Source organism: Lepidochelys olivacea (genome assembly GCF_965140295.1).
Source record: "Lepidochelys olivacea isolate rLepOli2 genome assembly, chromosome: 8".
NCBI lineage: Eukaryota > Metazoa > Chordata > Testudines > Cheloniidae > Lepidochelys > Lepidochelys olivacea.
This window is the reverse complement of record NC_140418.1, coordinates 56,652,191-56,672,786: the sequence shown is the minus strand read 5'-3', so window position 1 is coordinate 56,672,786 and position 20,596 is coordinate 56,652,191. Positions and strand designations below refer to the sequence as shown.

Below are 20,596 nucleotides of genomic sequence, written 5' to 3'. Positions count from 1 at the left end.
TTTGGAAGACGTTTGTGTGTCCTTCCAAGTGATGTTTACAATCTCCCTCATGAAAACTGTCCCAGAAGTAGTCTGAAAGCAGCCGCCCACAGGCCTGTCAAACTTGGCAGAGAAAATGTGCAATGGCTGAGCTTAATTAAATGTGACGCTTGACCCACTGAACTGCAGCTTTGTGACACCAGCAAAAATAAATACAGGTTTAATTCTGTTGCAAGTTCTGTAAATAAATTGTTCTGCTGCTCACGCACCTAAGATTTCAACATCATATTTGATTTCTTTTTCTCCTGCTATGCTGGTGGCCACACATATGTACTGGCCATGATCGGCCTCTACAGCATTCAAGATCTCCAGTTTCTTCCCACCAGACACAATGTGGAGGTTATCACTTGCTTTCACAGGCACTCCATCTTTTAACCAGGTAAGGAGAGGAGCGGGGTTGCCAGCAGCTTTACACTCCAATGTCAGTGAATTGCCAGCAACCACCTGCTTGTTCTGGATTGTGTCAGAGCCACCCTCAATAACCGGAGGAACTAGAGAAGGGGAAAAAAATATATATTTCAAGTGATTAACTTTGCAGCCAGAAAATGTATTAACAGCAAATGGGTCAGTTCCTCCCAACCCTTCTGGCTCTACCTAATTTTATATTATGTATTATTTTATGTGAGAAATCTTTTGTCAGAAGAGGCTAAGACAAAGTACGTATAAAGAACAGTTAACTGATGCCAGCTCATGCCAAGGCCCCAGGCCTCACTGAATACTAACAAATACATAGCTGGCAACCAGTCTGGCATATCTGTGTGTTAGTATAGTTAAAACAGTTATTAGAGTTATAAGAATGTGTTTTGACTTTATGGAATGTTTGTAGGCTGCTGAATGTATGAACCCAACTTATAATATTTGTATCCAGTGTTATAAGGAAACGTCTAAATGTTTGCTCTGTAACTATAAAAATGTTTGCTAAGGGTATGTCTACACTGGCAGAGTTCCATTGCCAGCAGTTACATCACCACTCAGAGAGTACTGAAGGAACCACTGTTGTGTGTTCACACTGTCAGCTGCCCGTGCAATTGCATGTTCATATTTGTGGCACTTGCAGCAGTATTTGGAGCAGTGCACTCTGGGCAGCTACCCCACAGAGCATCTTTTCCTCTTCTGCTGCTAAGAATTGTGGGAAGGCGGAAAGCGTCATGGGGCATCCTGGGTCCTGTCCCAATTCTGGCACCAGACCACCTAGCCACTGAGTATATTAATCAGAAGGGGTATTTCTCTATGGTTCTCCAGGAGCTTGTGGATCACCGTGGGCATTTCACGGACAGTAACGCAGGCTGGTTTGGAAAGATGCATGACGCATGCATTTTTTGGAACACTGGCCTATTCAGGAAGCTGCAGGGACTTTCTTCCTGAATCAGAGGATCACCGTAGGGGAAGTCGAAATGCCCATCGTGATCCTGAGAGACGCTGCCTACCCATTAATGCCATGGCTTAGGAAGCCAGACATGGGGAATCTTGACAGCAGCAAGGAGCAGTTCAACAACAGGCTGAGAAAATGCAGAATGACTGTGGAGTGTGCTTTTGGCCGTTTAAAAGCCCGCTGTACTAGGCCGATGACAATATTCCTATGCTTATAACCGCGTGCTGTACACACCATAATATTTGTGAAGGGAAGGGTGAAAACTTCACTCAGGGCTGGACCACTGAGGCTCAGTGCCTAGAAGCTGAACTTGAACAGTGATTGAACAGTGATGCACTGTGAAGGTTTAAGAAAATTGCCTGTTGCTTTGCAGGGCTCTGTTTGCTTTCAATTAATGGAATAAAGATTGCTTTCAAACCAAAACAATTCTTTTATTAAAAAACAACAACCCAAGGAGAGAGACAAACAAAAAAAACACATCAGCACTATGGGGAATGGGGGAAGGGAGGGTCCCAGGAGGAGGTGGGGTCCTGGGACGGTTAAAGTTTTGTGTATGTCCAGGTATCATATGCAACCTTGTCCTTTGGAGTCCAATGCAGTGGGTACTGTACTTCAGCAGGGCCAAACTGCAGAGGGAGGGTGTTGAGTGCAGTGGGTACTGGGAGTCTGCAGGGCTGGACTGTGACAGGGCAGGAGTGGAATGCAGTGGGTACAGACTGGAGCCAGGAGGTTGATAAGAGTGTGTTGGCGGTGTCTGGGGTGGGGGGGCGCATGGGAAAGAGTTTTGTGACAGCGGCTGCAGGGGAGGGCGGGCGCGGAGCTGCTCGGTTTGCAGTGCTAGTAGCGCCTGGAGCATGTCCGCTTGGCGCTCCATCATGTTTAAGAGCCAGTCCACGGCTTCATTTTGGCATGCTGTGTTCTCCTTTCGGTCCTTCTGCTTGATGTCCCGCCACTCCTTCAATTCTTGTTTTTCGACAGAGGAGTGCATCATGACATCATGCCGAAAGTCCTCATTAGTTCTTTGTGGCCACTTTCTAATCCTTACGCGGCTCACCTGTGTACAGTAACGGTCCTCTCCACAAGTGATGGCAGAGTGGCGCAGGAAAGTTACCATTAATGGGGCAAGAAACAAAGCAGCTCTGCCAAAGTACCTGTGGCAGCAGATTACCCAGTATCTCCATGAGAGTTTCACGGAGATCTCTAAGGCAAATTCCCATGAAGTGGGGGAGTCAATGAACACTCTGTTCCGCCACTCAGAATAGGCATGTGGTGGTACGCGCATCATAAAGACACAAACCTGCTTTCTGCAACCCTCCTGCCCCCAACAACTCGCTTCAGCTATTCCCAAAATCAAAGCCACTTACCAGGGACCTCCTCTCCTGTTTGCACTTTGCCAACATCAGACAGCTGTGACTGGCTAGCCTCCTCTGGGGTAGAAAAGTGCTCCTGGTTGCATGCATCTCTGACCTCCGAGTCACTCTCTGCTTCTGGGTCCCTCTCCCCCTCCACATCATCGTGCAAGATTTCCTCTTCCTGGCTCGGTCCACTCTCGACTGGCATGTGAGCCACCAAAGTATCCACAGTGACCTTCGCTGTGGAGGTGGGGTCACCATTGAGTATCGTGTCCAGCTCTTTGTAAAACCGGCAGCTCGTGGGCGCAGCACCGGAGTGGCAGTTTGCCTCCTGCACCTTGTGGTAGGCATTCTGCAGCTCCTTCACTTTGACCCTGCACTGCAGTGGTCCCGGTCATGGCATTGTGAAATCTGTCCATAGGTATCATAATTCCTATGGCTGGAGAGCAGCTGGGACTGGACAGCCTCCTCTCCCCAAATGCTGATGAGGTCCAGCAGCTAGGCATTGCTCCAAGCGGGGGATCATGTGGTGCATGGAGCAAACATGGTCACCTGGAAAGATGAGCTTAGACCACTGCATGCATCACTGAGCAAACAGGAAGGGGACTTTCAAAATTCCCAGGGAATTTAAGGGATGGGACTCACGGTTGGTCACCTGAGGGCAGGGCAGTAGAGTTCAAACCGATGACCAGAAAGGTGAGAACAGGCATGTGGGACACCTCCTGGAGGTCAACTGCAGTGCTGTAATCTACAGGGGTGTTTATATTGGCACCGCAGCACTGTAGCCTCAGCGCAGAAAGCAGTACACCTCTCGTTGGGGTGGGTTTTTTTTTTTTACAGAGTTGCAACTGCACAGTTTCTGCACCCTAAGTGGCTTGGCAGTGTGTACACCTCAGGAGTTACAGTGCAGAAAGCTGCTTTACTGCGCAGAAACTTGCCAGTGTAGACAAGACCTAAGACCGTAAATCCCATGCAGTCAGGAGAGAAGCATTATCAAGTGTGAAATACCAGTTAACACTTCTTGTAGCGATGTCTTCCCCAACAAAAGAAGGTCTACAGACATCAGACAAACCATTGTGGATGACGAACGTATTGGTTGCTTTTCCCACAACCCTGAAGAGGATACATGCCCAAACCCTTGTCCCATTAAAGCTGGAATGTGGAGGGAAGGGAATAAAAATGTCTTTTAAGGAAAATTCATTATTACTATGCTGTCTGAACTCTGAGGGGCAAGGATGTCTAAGCATATGCAAGTCCTCAGTTGTTTTGCCTGGGTTAGCCCTAAAGGATATACAAAGTTTGCTTACTATAGAAATTTCTATTACGTTTTTAAACCTGACTGTAACTCATCTGTTATGTGCTTTAACCTTGTAAATAACTCTCATTTCTTTTTCCTAGTTAATAACTCTTTAGTTAGTTTGTTACAGGATTGGCTACAAGCATGGTCTTCAGTTTGAGATCTGAGTACAGTTGACCTGGGAGTAAATGGCTGGTCCTTTGGACCTGGAAGTAACCTGAATATTATTATTATTATTTTTGCTGATACAGACTAACACGGCTACCACTCTGAAACCGGAATATTATTGTGATTTTTGGTGCAAAGCAACCATCTACCAGAAAGTCTAGTTTGCCTGGGTGGCAAGATAGACTGGAATGCCCAAGGCGACTGTCAATAATTCACTGGTAAGACTATAATAGTGTTTTAGGAGTCCACACTTGTTACTGGTGAAATTTAATTATAGAGAATAAAAAAAGTTTGGGGGTTTTGCCCTGCTTCTAGACAGTCTGCCTGGAGGTTGGCATTCATGGTCATGAGCCACTCCAGACGTGACGTTCAGGAAACTTAAGATGACAGCAGGGGGGAATGGGGTGGGGAGAGAATGAAGGGATTTGTGGGGAGAAAGTAATTTTAATATTTCCTACTTACAAAAGGTACCAACTGACAGCCCTCAAGACAGAAGCCTTCTTCATAGCTGCATAAATTATATTAGATATAACGCAGGCTGTGACAGTGCAAGCTTTCCCATGCTGCCTTGCTAATGTGTGCCAAACCTTAACTTCAGCAACCAACTCTGAGTGAGAGGATACTTCAGTCCTTCAGGAAGCACTACACAACCTATCTCTGAGAGCACAGCTAGAGTGTTGAATAAGCATGCTTTATAAGCCAGAACAAATGGTGAACAAGCATGTTAAATAAACTTTCTCTTTACCATAGACATCCACTTGATATATTTTTTCAGCAGTGCCAGCAATGTTGGTCACCAGGCAGGTATACTTAGCAGAATCCGAGACTTGAGCCCGAGGAATCTGAAGGAACTGCCCCCTGTCCACATAAAGAGCTTGTGAACTAGAAATAATCAGGCGTCCATCTTTATACCATGTAATGGCAGGGGCTGGAATTCCCCTGGTTTCACATTCCAGCTTTATTAAGCTATTGAGCAGCGTGGATATCTCAGTAGTAACATTTCCTCCTTTAATCGTAGGTGGGACTATTTAAAAAGACAAAACAACAGCATTAAAACCTTATTGCTAGAGTCTCCATTACAGCAAATTTGTACAGCCAATGGGAGCTGCTGGAAGCGGCGCGGACCAGTACGCCGCTTCCAGCAGCTCCCATTGGCCTGGAGCAGCGAACCGCGGCCACTGGGAGCAGCGAACCGTGGCCACTGGGAGCAGCGATCGGCTGAACCTGTGGACGCGGCAGGTAAAGAGACCGGCAGGGGCCTTCCCTACACAAGTGGTGGAACAAGTTTAAGAACCACTGAACTAGATGCTAATATTTTAATTGATATTAATTTTTAATAAAGAACTGAGATACTACAGGTTTATGAAACTGCTCCAAAACATTTTCAATAGCTAAAAAAACCAAGAAAATATACCTTAAGCTGACTTAGGCCCCATTCCTGCAAAAATTTATGCACATGCTTAACTTCACACATCTAGGGAGTTCCATGGAGGTCAATGGGATGACAGATAAATGTAAAATTAAGCATATGCAGTTCTTTGCAGGATCAGGCCTTAATCTGCATATTGTTTCCCTGCAAAACAGAAAGCTATTTTATTGGACAAAACAAAAGAATGCCTAATCCTAGAAAAGTCTTTTAATTTACCATGGATGATCAGCTTGACCTCCTTGACTTGTTTGCCAGCAGCATTGGTCACACTGCACTGATAGCGTCCTTTGTCGAGTCTTCGAGCACTCTTTATGCGCAGAACTTGTCCTTTGTCCAGAAGCTCGATATTAGGATCTCCCAAAAAAAGGGGCCTGGAGAAAAGTTTATTTCATTTCCTGGCACTGTACTCCCTATCCCCACAAGTATGTGTTAAAATAGTTTTTTTAAAAACCCTTCTAATAGTAATAAAGAATATTTGAATAAAAATAACTGCAATAAAATATTAATTCGTATTTAGCACTAGAACAGAATTTTTCATGCAAAGAGCTAAAATTGCTATACAATGGTAGTTAATGATCATTATTATTATTCCCATTTTACAGAAGAAACCAAGGCACAAAATACTTAAGTTTTGACAAATGTCACACAGTATGTCAGTGGCAGAGCCAGACATAGGCTAAGATCTCCTGATTCCCAGTCCCCTTCTCTAATTATTAGACCATAACGACTCCCTTAGTAATGACAAAATGCCTCTGTTTAAAAGATAAAAGCTCTGAAGTCTATACACCAAAGAATTACAAGCTGTCACATCAGGATAGCTGGTTTCGCTGGCTAAGAACTACATTGTGACATGTTAATGTTATTTTTTCAGCCTATTTATAGTACCACTTTTGTTTTTCAGCTAATATTTGCACTGCCAAAATTCCTCTCCTAAATGGGCTTTCTTGAAAGAAGAGCTGAAGAACTGAGACATGCAGTCTAAAGTTATAAAATCTCAAATCTATATATACACAGCAATACAGGGCACTATCTGGAAAAACGTTTAACAATTTGCTCCTGGGTACTATCTACCACCACCAAAAAAAATAGTCATTTTAGCAAACAAGTGACTGCACTTCGAACAACATTAAAATAATCTCGGTGGATAGACCTCAAAGAAGAGGCTGTGTGTTTGTCTTGGTTTGTGTGCTGTCTGGTTTTACCCACCATAAATATATACTGCATGTGCCACAGTACTTATAAATTGGCATTTTGCTATGAAACAGCAAGCTGATGTAGTTAATCACACAACATCAACATATAACAGTAGTACGAGTCTTAACTGATTACAATGGCATACCACTGACTGATTAGTCATAAGTAGCACTTGATAGTAGAGTGCATCTATCTCCTTTCTCCCCCATCATAACATCCTTGCCACAGACAAAGAGGAGGTACTTACTTGCCATCTTTGAACCACTGAATGACAGGAAAAGGAGAGCCTTTGACTTTACATTCCAGACTGGTCTCTTGGTTGAGGGTGACTGAAACTTCTGCTGGTGTGTCAGCACCTTTTATGTTTGGTGGAACTTGGAAAAAGAAATGTTAGAGTGAGAACGAAACATGGCTAACATGGTGACTAAATGTGGAAGACTTGCTGACAATGGCACTAACTGAACAGATTAGATCATGGAGGCCATGAGCTGAGGATGACCATGTAATCAGTATATGTAGCAAAGCTTCAACCTTAATTGTGAAGTGAATGCTGCAGCTGCTGTTCTATAACACCTTTCTATTGTGCCTATGATCCTTCACGTAGAAAGCAATTCTGCACAAGTGCTGGAGAACTGACTATATAGCACAAGAAAAATCTTTCTAGCCTGTCATCTGTGTTCCATTAGTAAAATATGCACAAGACACTAAGATAAAATATCTTATATCAGAATTCAGAGATTGAAAGCAGCATTTTGTGTATGGTACCAAAAAGATGACAAAGTTCAAACACCGTAAGATGTTATTGTGTGGAGAGATACTGTATTCTGTATTTAACATGACCAAAAAAACCCAAAACCCGGCAATGTAATGACTAAGTATCAAATACCATTTTTTCAGATTACCAGCTTTAAAGAGCACAGTACTAACCTAGCACATCTACATTAAATAGCTTCTCAGAACTCCCTGCTATATTAGTTGCTTTGCATGAATACTGTCCACCATCACCAGTAGCAACTTTAAGGAGCTTCAGTATCTTCCCATTGTGCAAAATCTGGAGAGTACTGCTTTCCACAACCTTAAAAAAAAAAATCAAAGAGATCAGCATCATGTGGTCCAAGTTACAACAGCCGAACACGGCAGCTGGATTTTGAAAAGAAGGCAGTAGTTCTTCTTAAACCATAATCTATCCACTTAATGTCCCTTCCCTATCAGAGATGTAATACCTTCAAAGAACAATGCAAGTTATCAAGCATAACCTGTAGGTAGTTATATAATAATGGGCAGATAACTGTAGGCAAGATTATAATTTGCAGTTGTATGATAATAGGATAATCAAATCTCCTTTTTAGTCTCTTTGTTGCAGGGATTAAAATATTTGTCCTTCTTTGTAAAGTATTTTAAGATCTAAGATATAGATGACAAGGTTTGGGGGAAGCTGAGGCCAATTTTTGGAGAAGCCTTGAAAGGTGCTTTTCTGTTGCTTTGATTTCATGAATGGGTGAGTTAATTTATTACCAGTACACAATTCAGTGGTCATCATGGTGATTTATGTGACCATATATTTAATTAGTTACAAAGGTGCCTAGTGCTTTGTGTTTGCATGTTTTTATTGTTGCTTAAATCTAAGGCCAGGTCAACACTACAAATTTCTGCCGACAGAAGGTATGATCCCTGACTAATGTAACTGTGTTGGAATAGGTGCAAGTCATACTGACAAAGTTGTGCTTTAACCAGTATAGCTGGTTTCACTTGTAGACAGTGGTTTTACTATATAGCTAAAAAGCAGTGTTTCCAGTAAAGCTGTGTCTATTTTCCAATACAATGTAATGGTATTCCTATACCAGTAAAGAGCTACTAGTATAGACATACCCTAAGTAAATAAATACATTTTATTTTATTTTAATTTTATTTTATTTAAATGAGCTTTCTTCTCAGGCACTCACCAAAAAGGCGTTAGAAAGCTAATGTGAAATCTCCTGGAATTGGCTTTTGTACATTTACAGTCATTTCACTTAATTTGCCATGAAATCAACAAACACTACATACCTGGACATCGTCTTTATACCATGTGATGATGGGAAAGGGGTTGCCTGACACTTCACAGAAGAGATTCACAGGCTGATTAACCACTACAGATGCATTTGTCACCTTTTCTTGATCTTGAATTTCAGGAGGAACTATAATAAATTATGTTAAGCAAAGATTTATTTAATCAAAAATGCCATGGACATAAACATTTAAAAAAGCAAAACCAACATGTTGTTTTAAAGTTCTGCACATTATTTTCATCATGTCAGGTTTTTCTTTATAGCTGGTATTTATTAATGCACATGTAACAGTCAAGTGTCTGTTAATGTCTGTGTCATCAAACCTGTGTTGGAGTAAAGGGGTTAATATCTTATATCAAACTGTGTTAGGTTAAAAGCTGCCTCACTGTATAAGTTATCAAAGGTAGATGAAAGTGGAAGCTGTGCACAGTTAACTCAGATACAGTCAAATACAATGCAAGTCCTAAATGAATGTTTCAATGAATTGCAACATTCCATTTGCAGTTCCATTTAGTGTGATCCTTCTCTGGGGATGAAGATTTTCTTTGGGGAAAAAATGATTTCATTGTAAGAGGAAGGGGCCCTCTTTATAAAGGAGTCCCAGTATTATTTTAAGAAGACAACAATGTCAAGTTTAGCCAGGTGAGAGGCTCTCTAATCAAGATCTTACTTTGGCACTTTCATCAGGCTGACACTTGCTATACAGGATACAATAGAACCCTTGTCACTTAGTTTCCTTCTTCCTATTGGTTTAAGTATAATCCTTGATTTTAATTTGACACATTGCTAATAATAATCATGGTTGACGCAGCACAGATGCACTGTGGGAAAGGCTGTAAGGAAACCCTTTCTCCTCCATGCTCTTGGGAAGGAGGGAGTCCCACTAACAATACTGGAAGTGCTCAGTGTCCCAGAAGGGACCTGTCTCCAAGGGGTAGGAGAAACACCATGATTCTGGTCCCTCACATTGTACACTGACTTGTGGATACAGAGCTGCACTGGAGAAAGTGTACGCTACACCTTTTCCAGAGGTGTAGCAATGGCCACTAGTGATCGCTCTCTCTACAAATGTAGCTGGAGGCATGATGCCTGCTCCTGTCCTGAATAGGCATAAAGGAAAGTTACTTACCTTTTTACCCAAAGTTCTTTGAGATGTATGGTCCCTATCTGTATTCCACTGTGGGTATGTATGAACTCCACATGCCTGAGACGGGAAAATTCTTCCAAGTCATGTCTATTGCTCTGTAGGCCCTTGCTCTCCTTGTAATCTCTGCCAATGGTTTAAGAGGCAGTGCAGACAGAATAATCAGACATGACCCAAAGCTGAGGGAAAGGAGGATGAGTAGTGGAATATAGATGGCGACCATACATACTGAACAATTACAGTTGCAATAAGGTAAGTAATTTCCCTTTCTTCTTGGAGTGATGGTTTGTATGTATATTCCAATGTGAGTAACTCAGAGAGGAGGAGGTTATGAGGATGCAGGTGGTATAGCTGCTTGTAGAATCGCTGTCCCAAAGGAGGATTGGACCAAGGTGTAATGTCTCATAAGTGTGTGGATGGAACTCCACATTGCTGCCTTGCAAATATCAAGGAGCAGCCTGGAACCCCACAGAGCCTATGGTCTACAGGGAAAGAAGGCAACATCCTAATGGATCCCATGGTAACTGCACTGGAAACAGATCTGCCTATGGTGCTCCTCTGAAAGAATGATACCGAGGGAGCCATGTAACCATAGGCTCTCTGCACATGCCTGTGCCCTACCTACTCCTGCTAAATAGAGTAGAAGACACAGAGGGGGAGTTAACACTGCTTGGGGCCATCTTAATTCCTGTGGGAATTTCCTATTGGAAAAAAAACAGATTAGGATGGAAGTCCACTACACAGAGTAGCTGCTATCAGCTGATCAGTGTATCTCCTGATACACGCTGTAATAGATCCCCTACCACGTGGTGTGGTAGGAGCTTTGTGGGATGGGGAGGAGAGAATGTCATGGAGCAGCTGCTTCTCCATTCTATGTTAAGTTCTTCGAGCAATGACTCCCCTCATCTGCATTAATAGAGGGGCATATCTAGCATTTATTCTATAAGCTCTTTGGGGGCAAACACCTGGTCTTTTACATGTTTTCCAAGTGTCATGTAAATTTAGGGTTGTCTATTACAATCATTTGGTTATTTGTGTAAACAGAAGTTGGTTTCTGTATTAAGCATAAGCAAACAGAACTAACAATCAGGTAGCTACAGGTCAAATACTCAGATTTGCTCCCACAACTACAAAAATGCAGGCCCACATTTTGTGTGTGCAATTTACAAAAACAAAGGAGAAACTGCCCTTTTGAAAATTACCCCTTAATAGCTATAGTTATTTACCATGAACCTTCAGATTGTATTTTCTTTCTGTGCTTCCTGCTTCATTCACTGCTATGCAGATGTATTCTCCATTGTCGTATGGTGTGACTGAAGCAATGATGAGCAGTGTCCCATCCTCCAAAATTGAAATGCCCGGCTCATTGCCAGTCAGCTCCCTGCCATTACGTAACCATTTGATGACAGGTTTTGGGGTGCCTAATGAGAGAAATTTATAGAACTTCAAGAGACTTCTTGCTTCATTTGAAAAAGGAAGGATTGATATTACTTTAGAGCAGTGCATGGGAGAAAAATAGACAGTAAGAAAAATCTTTGCTGCAGCTTCTGTAAATCACAAAACACACTGCAGTTTGAACTGGTACAACTGGCTAAAAGGGCTTAGGGACTTAACTCTCCTTCATGCTTAGAGACAGTCCCTGCCACTCCAACCACTGGGCAATGTGAAGAACCCTTGCACTGTCATTGTCCTACAAAAATATACTACCTAATTAGTTAAATTACTTAATAGCCATGGCCCTTTTTCTTAGTGTTAAGGGTTATTTTTAATATCCTGGTGAGATGTTGTATTTAAGAAGGACTATACACTTTTACCTTTCCAGAAAACTCCAAGATGCTTTGCAACTATGAGTGCCTAAGAGAAAAAATATAGTTATCAGCCAGAATGGTTACAGTGTTGCACACCTTTTGCTGGACATGGAAATGAAACACGTTGATTTGCAACTCTTTCTTGAAATGGAGTGTTGTAAGGAGGGTCAAGATCATCTACTGTAGGAGGTTCTAAAAGAAAAACAGAAACAGAGTAAATAATCTTAGTCACTCCTCTCAAATGTCAAAACATACCATGTACACAATCAATTTACACCTCTTTATTCCTTCCCATTCTCAGATGGCCTGATTCTCATATCCTTACACACACTCAGTAGATGGAAATATTCCAGCAGTCCCATTTATTTCACTGGGATGACTTAAACATTAAACTATGACTCAGTATGAATTAGGATTTCAGAATCTAGTCCAAATTGGTTTGCTCTGACAATTGCTATATTTACTGTGAAGGTAGAGGATGTTTCTGCAAAATTTGATGGAAATTGGACAAACTGTTTTTGAGCTACAGATCATTAAAAGAATTATCCTGCTTTGAAATTTTGATTGTTTTCTTAATGTTTCTTTGTCTTCCTGTAGCTCAAAGACACCATCCTACCCATTCGGACTTTCTGTCTTGCATCTCCTTGAAAACTCACGTGCTCAGTGTAGCTGAAGAAAACAGTTCATAATAAGCAAAGTTATTAACATTTTTTATTGTAGATAGTTCTGAACCCAATTCTGTTTCACTGTTTTGGGAATTATGGGCCAAATCCTGTTGTCAGCAGTGTTAATGCTCAGAGTATGGGCTTTAACACCACTATAAATGAGAAGTACCTCCACTGAAGTCAATAGAATTGTATCCATGTAAAGCAAGTAAGTGAGGTAAGACTCAGACATTATATTTGTGTGAACATGTTGCCCACTGTTGGCTGTTTCCATTTTAAAAAGAACAAGAGTCCTCCTACATGTAGAGCTAACAGATCTGTTCCTTTAGCTCAAGTGACAGATGTTTGTGTTTTTGGAGCAATAGAGCCAGGATTCTAATGCAGTCTCGCAGGTGTGTTGTTTATTATGGAACAGGGGAAGCCTCACCATAGTTAAGGCTGATTTTGATCCCCCTTGTAATATCAACCAACCACAAGAAGGTCCCTTTCAAAATTAAAAGAATTAAAAAGTTTTGTTTCGTTTCATATTTTTGCAAACTATCTAATGTTTCTCTGTACCTCCTCCTGCTCAAAACAATCACATCATATTTCAGCATTTGAAACGTATGTAGATTTTGATACTGGGTCAGGCAGCAGTGTCAATAGTGATATGTTTCCTAAGTAGGATCAGTTACAGGTCAGTGGAATCTAAGATCCTTTGAATCACTGCGTCTACCTCTCTGAAAGTGCAACAGTTTATCTTCCCCCACAACACAAGGTATAACATATATTAACATAAAGCTACACTTGATCACAGCTGTAAGTCCAAGACTCAGGTCATGTTATAAATACCTTGAACTTGTATTGTTATCTCCGATTCATCACTGCCAGCTATGTTACTAGCAACACACTTGTAGATTCCAGAGTCTGAAAACTGGACTTTGCTGATGCTCAGTGTTCCATCCAGATTGCTGATATACTGTCCTCCATCTATTAACATGGTACTTCTGCCTTTGAACCAGGTGACTGTTGGGGGCGGGATCCCTTGAGCATTGCACGGTATATCAACTCTGTGACCAACCTGTACTTTCATAACTCGAGGCCCACGTCGTATCTTTGGAGGAACTAGGCAAGACAAATAAATCCATGGTAATGAGGAAAAGATGATCTGGCAGACTATTCATGGAGGAAATATGGTCAGTGTTATCCTTTTAGAAAATACCTTCCCTTGCCCAATGCAATTTAATGTCCCTAAGTAACATCAAGCAATCAGAACTGAATGTTTCTGCAGACAAGATTTACAGTATGCCATTGCTCAAGTCATTTGGGGACATTACATTTAAAATCCTAAAACATTATTTCCAAAGAAGTATTATACTCTCATTCTTCCAAGCACATTTTAAAGAGCTCCTGGGTATTGGCTCCACAGAGTACAAAACAATTCAAAAGCTTTAAGATAAAGTCAATTAAATTTGCTCTTTGACATTCTAACTTCCTTCCTCTTAATCCCAGCTATGTATGTTTCTAGGCTAAATTCAGACAGGAAGATAAAATGTGGCTGGAAAAGATTGTTGCTGGTCTCAAAGAATAAAAATATGGTATAAATCAATATTATAACTGCCTTGCCCCAATGCTTTTCTTTATAGGAATCACCAAAGATAAAAAGACTCAAGTAGAGATACAGATTTGTCATGGAAATTTTTAATTAAAAATCACAGAACAGCCACACTAAATGTAGTAATAGTCATGGGTTTAGTAACTGCTCCTGGATATTTGATAAAAAAGGCCCACGACAAATAAAATTCAACGATATCTCTTCAAAATCACAGCAGGCCAGTGCTCTCCTCCTGCACCACCACTGCCTCCTCCTCATCCCACGAAGGGGGCACCACACACCTCCAGCATCACCTTCTGCTCCAGTACCACAACCCTGATCCGAGCCTGTTGAGGAGGAGAGGCCCTGGGGAAGAGAGTGGCTTCAAGAGAGACCCCACCCTGCAGTCATCCTGGGCACAGGCCATGGTAACTCCTGTGTTCCTTGAGGCTGGGCTCGAGGGTTGAGAGGGAACCTGCCTCACACACCCCTACAGGACAGGCAAGTGGCAGCTCCTGGGTCCCATGGAGCTGGGCCTGGGGTTGAGAGTGATTCCACCCTGCACTAACCCTGGACAGCAGCAGCTCCTGTGTCCAGCAGGGCTGGGGCTAGGTGTTGAGAGCAAGCCTGCCCCACACTCATCTAGGCCGTGGGCAGCCGTAGCTCCGGGGCCCCAGGGGTTGGGCCTGGCTCCCCACTCCAGGCATTGTGCCTTGGCACATCAGGTCACAGCGCCTGCTGCCTCTCTGCTGAAACACCTTTCTTTCAAGTTTGGCCCAGTCACGGCCCTATCATGACGTGGGGCGAGGCTGCATGATGAGTGAGAGGCAGGTTCGCTCTCCGACCCTACCTCTTTCGTGGGGCCTGCCCTCCACATTGGCCAGGGAGCAACCCTCCTAGAGCCTTCCTACATGGAAGCTGCAGATGGAGAAGCCATGGTATCCATGACTTTTTCACCACCATGACAAACTGCAGCCCTACACATAAGGAAACTCCGAAACAATTAACCGTTATGTTCATGGCATAAATGCAGAGAAGTTAGATAAAAATTTTATATACTCATGCTGGAAGGTTGCAACATAACATTACTTTATTTCTTTGAATTCAGAACAGTAGCACACATGAACCCAAACCAGAGAAAGACAAAGCAGGCTGCTCTCTAAAACAGAAAAGCACAATTCACCAATGTGTCACACATCACCTCCATATTGGTGCACATAACAAAATTCATGTGGCAGGGGTGGGGCCGAGGGGTTTGGAGTGTGGGAGGTGGCTCAGGGCTGGGGCAGAGGGTTGGAGTGCAGGGGGGTGAGGACTCCGGCTGGGGGTGCGGGCTCTGGGGTGGGGCTGAAGATGAGGGGCTCAGGGCTGAGGCAGAGGGTTGGGGTGCAGGAGACGATGAGGGCTCTGCAGTGGGGCCATGGATGAGGTGTTTGGGATGCAGGAGGGTGCTGGGGCAGGGATTTAGGGTGTGGGGGGGTGATGGCTCCGGCTGGGGGTGTGAGCTGGGGATGAGGGGTTGGGGTGCAGGCTGCCCCGGGGCTACAGTGGGGAGAGAGGATTCCCACCAGGTCTCTCCCTGCAGCAGCACCTCGTCTGGCGGGGAGAGGCACCTCTCCCCGCCGCAGCAGCTCTGGGGGTGGGACTACGGGATAGGCGCCGCAGGTCTGGGCCGGGGCTGGGTTGAGGCGCCTCTTCGCCGACCGCGGCAGGTCCAGGCTGGGGATTGGAGCACCTCTTCCTGGGTCATGGCAGGTCCGTCCGCAGTCCGGGCTGCCAGTGACAGTCTGCCGCTTTGGGCTCCCCGGGGGAGTCCGAAGCAGCAGACGGTCCCACACCAGAGGAGTGGCAGCAGCTGTGGACTCCTTTCCACGCACCGACTCCCATCGCTGGCAGGCAGCCAGCAGCTGTTGCCTGCCGCTGATGGAGGGCGGGGACAGAGAGAGGAGCCCTCAATCGGCCAGCTGAGAGGAGCGAGGGGGGGTCAGCGAGGGGGAGCAGCCCTGGGCCAGCAGGCCTAGAGTAGCATGGGGGAGGGGCTGGAGAGGAGCCAGCACTTCAGCTGCTGGGCCGCAGTGCAAGTGGAGCGCCAGGCTGGACCGCTGGGCCCCTGCTGAGCGTGGGCCTGGTGCCATTATAAACCTGGTACTGTCTGGGCCATGCTGAGTCGGGGGAGGGGCACCGCGGCAGGTCCGGGGGAGAGGCACCTCTCTCCGCCAAAGCCCTGAGCGTCTGCGTGGCGCTTAATAGGCTGCTGCACACCCGTGCGGCTTAGAGGGAACTTAGCAACTCACCCCATCTTTCTCTAGGATAGATGGTTACAAACTGACTCTGATTCCATGTTTTCCTATAGAGTCCTGCAGCCTGCAAGCAGAACTGGGAACACCTTTCTCTCCCCTCCTACCCCCAAACTGATTGCTTGCAATTCCAGCACAGTCCTCAATATACCACATGAACAAGACTGCAGCCCTTGCCATTATAATACTTACCAGTATCTCAACCTTGCAATGGAGTCTGTGCAATTTTTTTGATGGCCAACTGAAATATAATTAGTTTTTCCACTATAATATACCACCATGAGAAAAGGCAGGCAAGTAGATTCTGTGTGTGCCCCCCGGATTGATAAATATGAATGAAAGTTTTGTAAATATTTGTGGACATTCTGGCTACTTTGCATTAGAACAGCAGTTCTCAGTCCATAAAGCTCTAGTGGTTCAAGGAGAGCAGACTGATCATATGGTGCTATATTTCCTCCAGGTTTCAACTTTCTAAATCACATTAAGAGAAGAGAAGGAAGTAGGTTATGTGATAGCAAATGGGAGGAGGGTGTAGTCCAGGTGATACTAAATAGGACAGGGAGATGCCTATGAAACGTGGTTCATACTATGAAAAAGTTTAGGCACTTAAATTACAGTGGCTTCCCTAGTAGGACCTCCAGAAGGGATTATTCTTGTATAACTCACCATGTACATTTAGCTTTACTGACTGAGTCACATTCCCAGCAATATTTGTGGCCACACAGATATACATTCCGCTGTCTGAAACTCGCGTCTCAGTGATTTTCATTGACCCTGAGGGAAGGAAGGTGTGTCTGGAAAAATAGGAAACATGTATAACTGTATAAATATTTATTGAGAGAAGAATACTTTACTTAGACATTACAAATAAATACCATGAACTAAAATAGTCCTGTTTAGCATGACATTTAGTGCAGTTGAGATGGTTTTTATTTAACTATAATAAATAAAATTTTTGTGATTTATCATTCCTAAATTTTTCCTAACTCATTACTGAATCAATAAATTCAGAATACAAAGCAAATAATCTGAAAAATGGCAGGATCCACAGGACAAACTGTAGGTGTTTCAGATACTCACAGGACTCCTTAAATCCTGCCCTTTTTCTAGTGGAAACAAACTTTTTGAGGAATGTGTGATTCATGGGATTGGTAATAAGATATGGAACCCTTTCATCTAAGTCACAGGCTCAAGGTCAGCCCAAGTCAGGTTGCTATTAACCAATTGCTCAAGTTTAGTCCATTTGGTGAAGTCCACTTCATCTAGGGAATAAGGATGGTCTTGTGATTAAAGCACTAATCAGAGACTCAGGAAGGCTGGGTTCCATTTTGCAGGTCTGGTTCAGTGACCATGAGCAAGTAACTTAATTTCTCTGTGCCTCAGAGTAGAATGAGGATAGTAATACTTCCTTACTTCAAAGGGGTGATGTGATCAAAAATTAATATGTGTGAGATGTGTGGCAAATTGCTGGTATGATTATGATGGGTCCCATGCTTCCTCTTCTGGGGGGGGGTTCAGGGCAGAGATTCCTGCCCCAGAACTAGGGTATCTACTGTCTCACTAGTAACCCAGAGAAGGGTAGTGGAGAGGGAGGGACCTTGGCCCATCCTCCACTCCGGGTCCCAGCCCAGGGGCCCTAGGGATAGTGGTAAACCACTTGAACTAGTGCTTCCTTCCCCGGGCTACTTCCCTCTCCTGCTCTTCAGCTTGTGGGGCTTCCTGCCCTCTCTCTCTGCACAAGCTGGGTGTCTCTTTACCTAGGGTCTTGGTCTTCTAGCCAGCCACGGCACTTCTCCAAGCTCTCCACTGCTCCAACTCCTTCAAACTGCTCTCTACTCCAACTCTTTCAAACTGCTCTCTACTCCAACTCCTTCTGGTCTGATTGAAGCAGGGGGGTTTTATCATGTGACTGGCTTCAGGTGCTCTAATTGGCTTCAGGTGCTTTAATTAGTCTATAGCAAACTTTCTTCCCTCTACAGGGAATAGGTCTCCCTTCTAGTACTCTCCTGCTGCCCTCTGGCCATGCTGTATCACATATCCCCGCTCCCTGCTCAACACCATGGGATTGGGCTACTTGGGACGAGAAGCAGTGCTGTCGTGATAGGCCATCAGCGTTGCCGTGTTGGCTTTCGGCCCTATGCTGTACCTGGAAATGGAAGGGCTGCAGGGATAGGAACCACCTAGTCACTCTTGCGTACTTCTCCTTGTTTCTGTGCACCCACTGGAGTGGGGCATGCTCTGTTACAAGGATAAACCGCCGCCCCAGTAGGTAGTAGCGGAGAGTCTCCATAGCCCATTTTACCACCAGACATTCCTTTTCAACGACAGCGTATTTTTGTTCCCTGGGGAGGAGTTTCCGGCTGAGGTACAAGATCGGGTGTTCCTCCTCCCCTACCATCTGTGAAAGGACAGCTCCTAGCCCTACATCTGAGGCATCTGTTTGTAGGATGAATTCCTTCTCGAAGTCTGGGGCTATGAGTACTGGATGGCAGCAAAGGGCTGTCCTTAAATCTGCAAATGCTCCTTCTGCCTCATCAGTCCACTTTACTATCTTGGGGCCCCGAGCCTTTATTAAATCCGTCAATGGCCCTGCTCTTGTGGTGAAATGAGGGATGAATCTCCGATAGTATCCTACTATCCCTAGAAATGCTCTGATCTGCTTTTTACGGACTGGTCGAGGCCAACCTTGTATTGCCTCCACTTTATTCCACTGGCGTTTCACCAAACCTCTCCCTACTACATACCTGAGGTATCTGGCCTCAGCTAGTCCTATCACACATTTGAGAGGGTTGGCAGTGAGGCCAGCCTTCCGCAGGGCGTCTAGCACCACTTCTACTTTTCCTAGGTGCATTTCCCAGTCAGGGCTATGGATGACTATGTCGTCTAGATAGGCGGCGGCATAGTTGGCATGGGGTTGCAGCAATTTGTCCATAAGTCGTTGGAATGTTGCAGGGGCCCCATGGAGTCCAAAAGGGAGGACAGTGTATTGGAACAGGCCATCGGGTGTAGAGAAGGCAGTCTTTTCCTTGGCATTTTCGGCCAGGGGAATTTGCGAATATCCTTTGGTCAGGTCCAGAGTGGTTAGGTATTGGGACTTGCCTAACTGATCAACTAGCTCATCAATGTGTGGTATCGGATAGGCATTGAATTGGGATACTTCATTCAACTTCTGGAAGTCGTTGCAAAACCTCAGGGTGCCATCAGGCTTGGGGACTAGGACGATAGGGCTGGACCACTGGCTGTGGAATTCTTCAATAACCCCGAGTTCCAGCATCTTGTTCACTTCTGTCCTAATTTCTTCCCTTTTAGCTTCTGGTATTCGGTACAGTCTTATCATCACCCTTACTCCGGGACTGGTGACAATATGATGTTGGACCAGTGTCATACGGCCCGGCTGTGTACAGAACACGTCCTGGTTCCGTTGGATCATATCAATGACCTCTGTTCGTTGTTCTGGAGTTAACTCAGGAGATATCTTCACCTGCCCCTGTGGGTCGTCTGTCTGGGGTGGAGCTCCCCGAATGGCCAGGCATGTCTCTCGGTCACGCCAGGGCTTCAGTAAGTTGATGTGGTAGATTTGCTCTGGCCTTCGGCGGTCTGGTTGTCTGACCTTATAGTCCACCTCCCCAGTGGCTTCCACTATCTCATATGGTCCATGCCAGCTGGCTAGGAGTTTGCTTTCTGCTGTCGGCACTAGCACCATCACCCGTTCCCCCGGCTGAAATCTCTGTACTTTCGCCCAACAGTTGTAATATGTCTGCTGGGCCTCTTGTGCTTTTTCCAAATGTTCTCATACTATAGGAGTTACTCGAGTTATTCGCTCTCTCATCTGTGTCATGTGTTCAATGACATTCTTTCCTGGGTTGGGTTGTTCTTCCCAATCTTCCTTGGTAAGATCTAATATTCCGTGTGGGTGGTGTCCATATAGTAGTTCAAAGGGAGAAAAACCAGTGGATGCCTGGGGGACTTCCTGTATAGCAAACATTAGATACGGTAGAAGGGTATCCCAGTCTTTTCTGTCCTCTGCTACCACCTTCCGGATCATACTTTCAAGGGTACGGTTAAACCGCTCGACCAGTCCATCTGTTTGTGGACGGTAGACTGAGGTCCATATGGATGCGGAGTAGGGTACATAAGTCTTTCATTAATTTTGACATGAAAGGGGTTCCTTGGTCTGTCAGGATCTCCTTAGAGATGCCCACTCTGGCAA

The 20,596-nt window shown here is 44.5% G+C and overlaps 1 protein-coding gene across 1 annotated transcript in view; it reads right to left on the bottom strand.

The window, feature by feature from the left end:
* HMCN1 (hemicentin 1) overlaps positions 1-20,596 on the bottom strand; it is a 325,574-nt gene that overhangs the window by 136,827 nt on the left and 168,151 nt on the right. Inside the window, exons 23-32 of the mRNA XM_084636570.1 lie at positions 17,053-17,180; positions 13,348-13,620; positions 11,948-12,043; positions 11,270-11,464; positions 8,898-9,028; positions 7,779-7,926; positions 7,099-7,225; positions 5,874-6,028; positions 4,974-5,252; positions 249-530 (exon numbers count right to left, since the gene is read on the bottom strand). Of these exons, the coding sequence (XP_084492696.1) occupies positions 249-530; positions 4,974-5,252; positions 5,874-6,028; positions 7,099-7,225; positions 7,779-7,926; positions 8,898-9,028; positions 11,270-11,464; positions 11,948-12,043; positions 13,348-13,620; positions 17,053-17,180 (1,814 nt within the window). The remainder of the gene's footprint in view (positions 1-248; positions 531-4,973; positions 5,253-5,873; positions 6,029-7,098; positions 7,226-7,778; positions 7,927-8,897; positions 9,029-11,269; positions 11,465-11,947; positions 12,044-13,347; positions 13,621-17,052; positions 17,181-20,596) is intronic.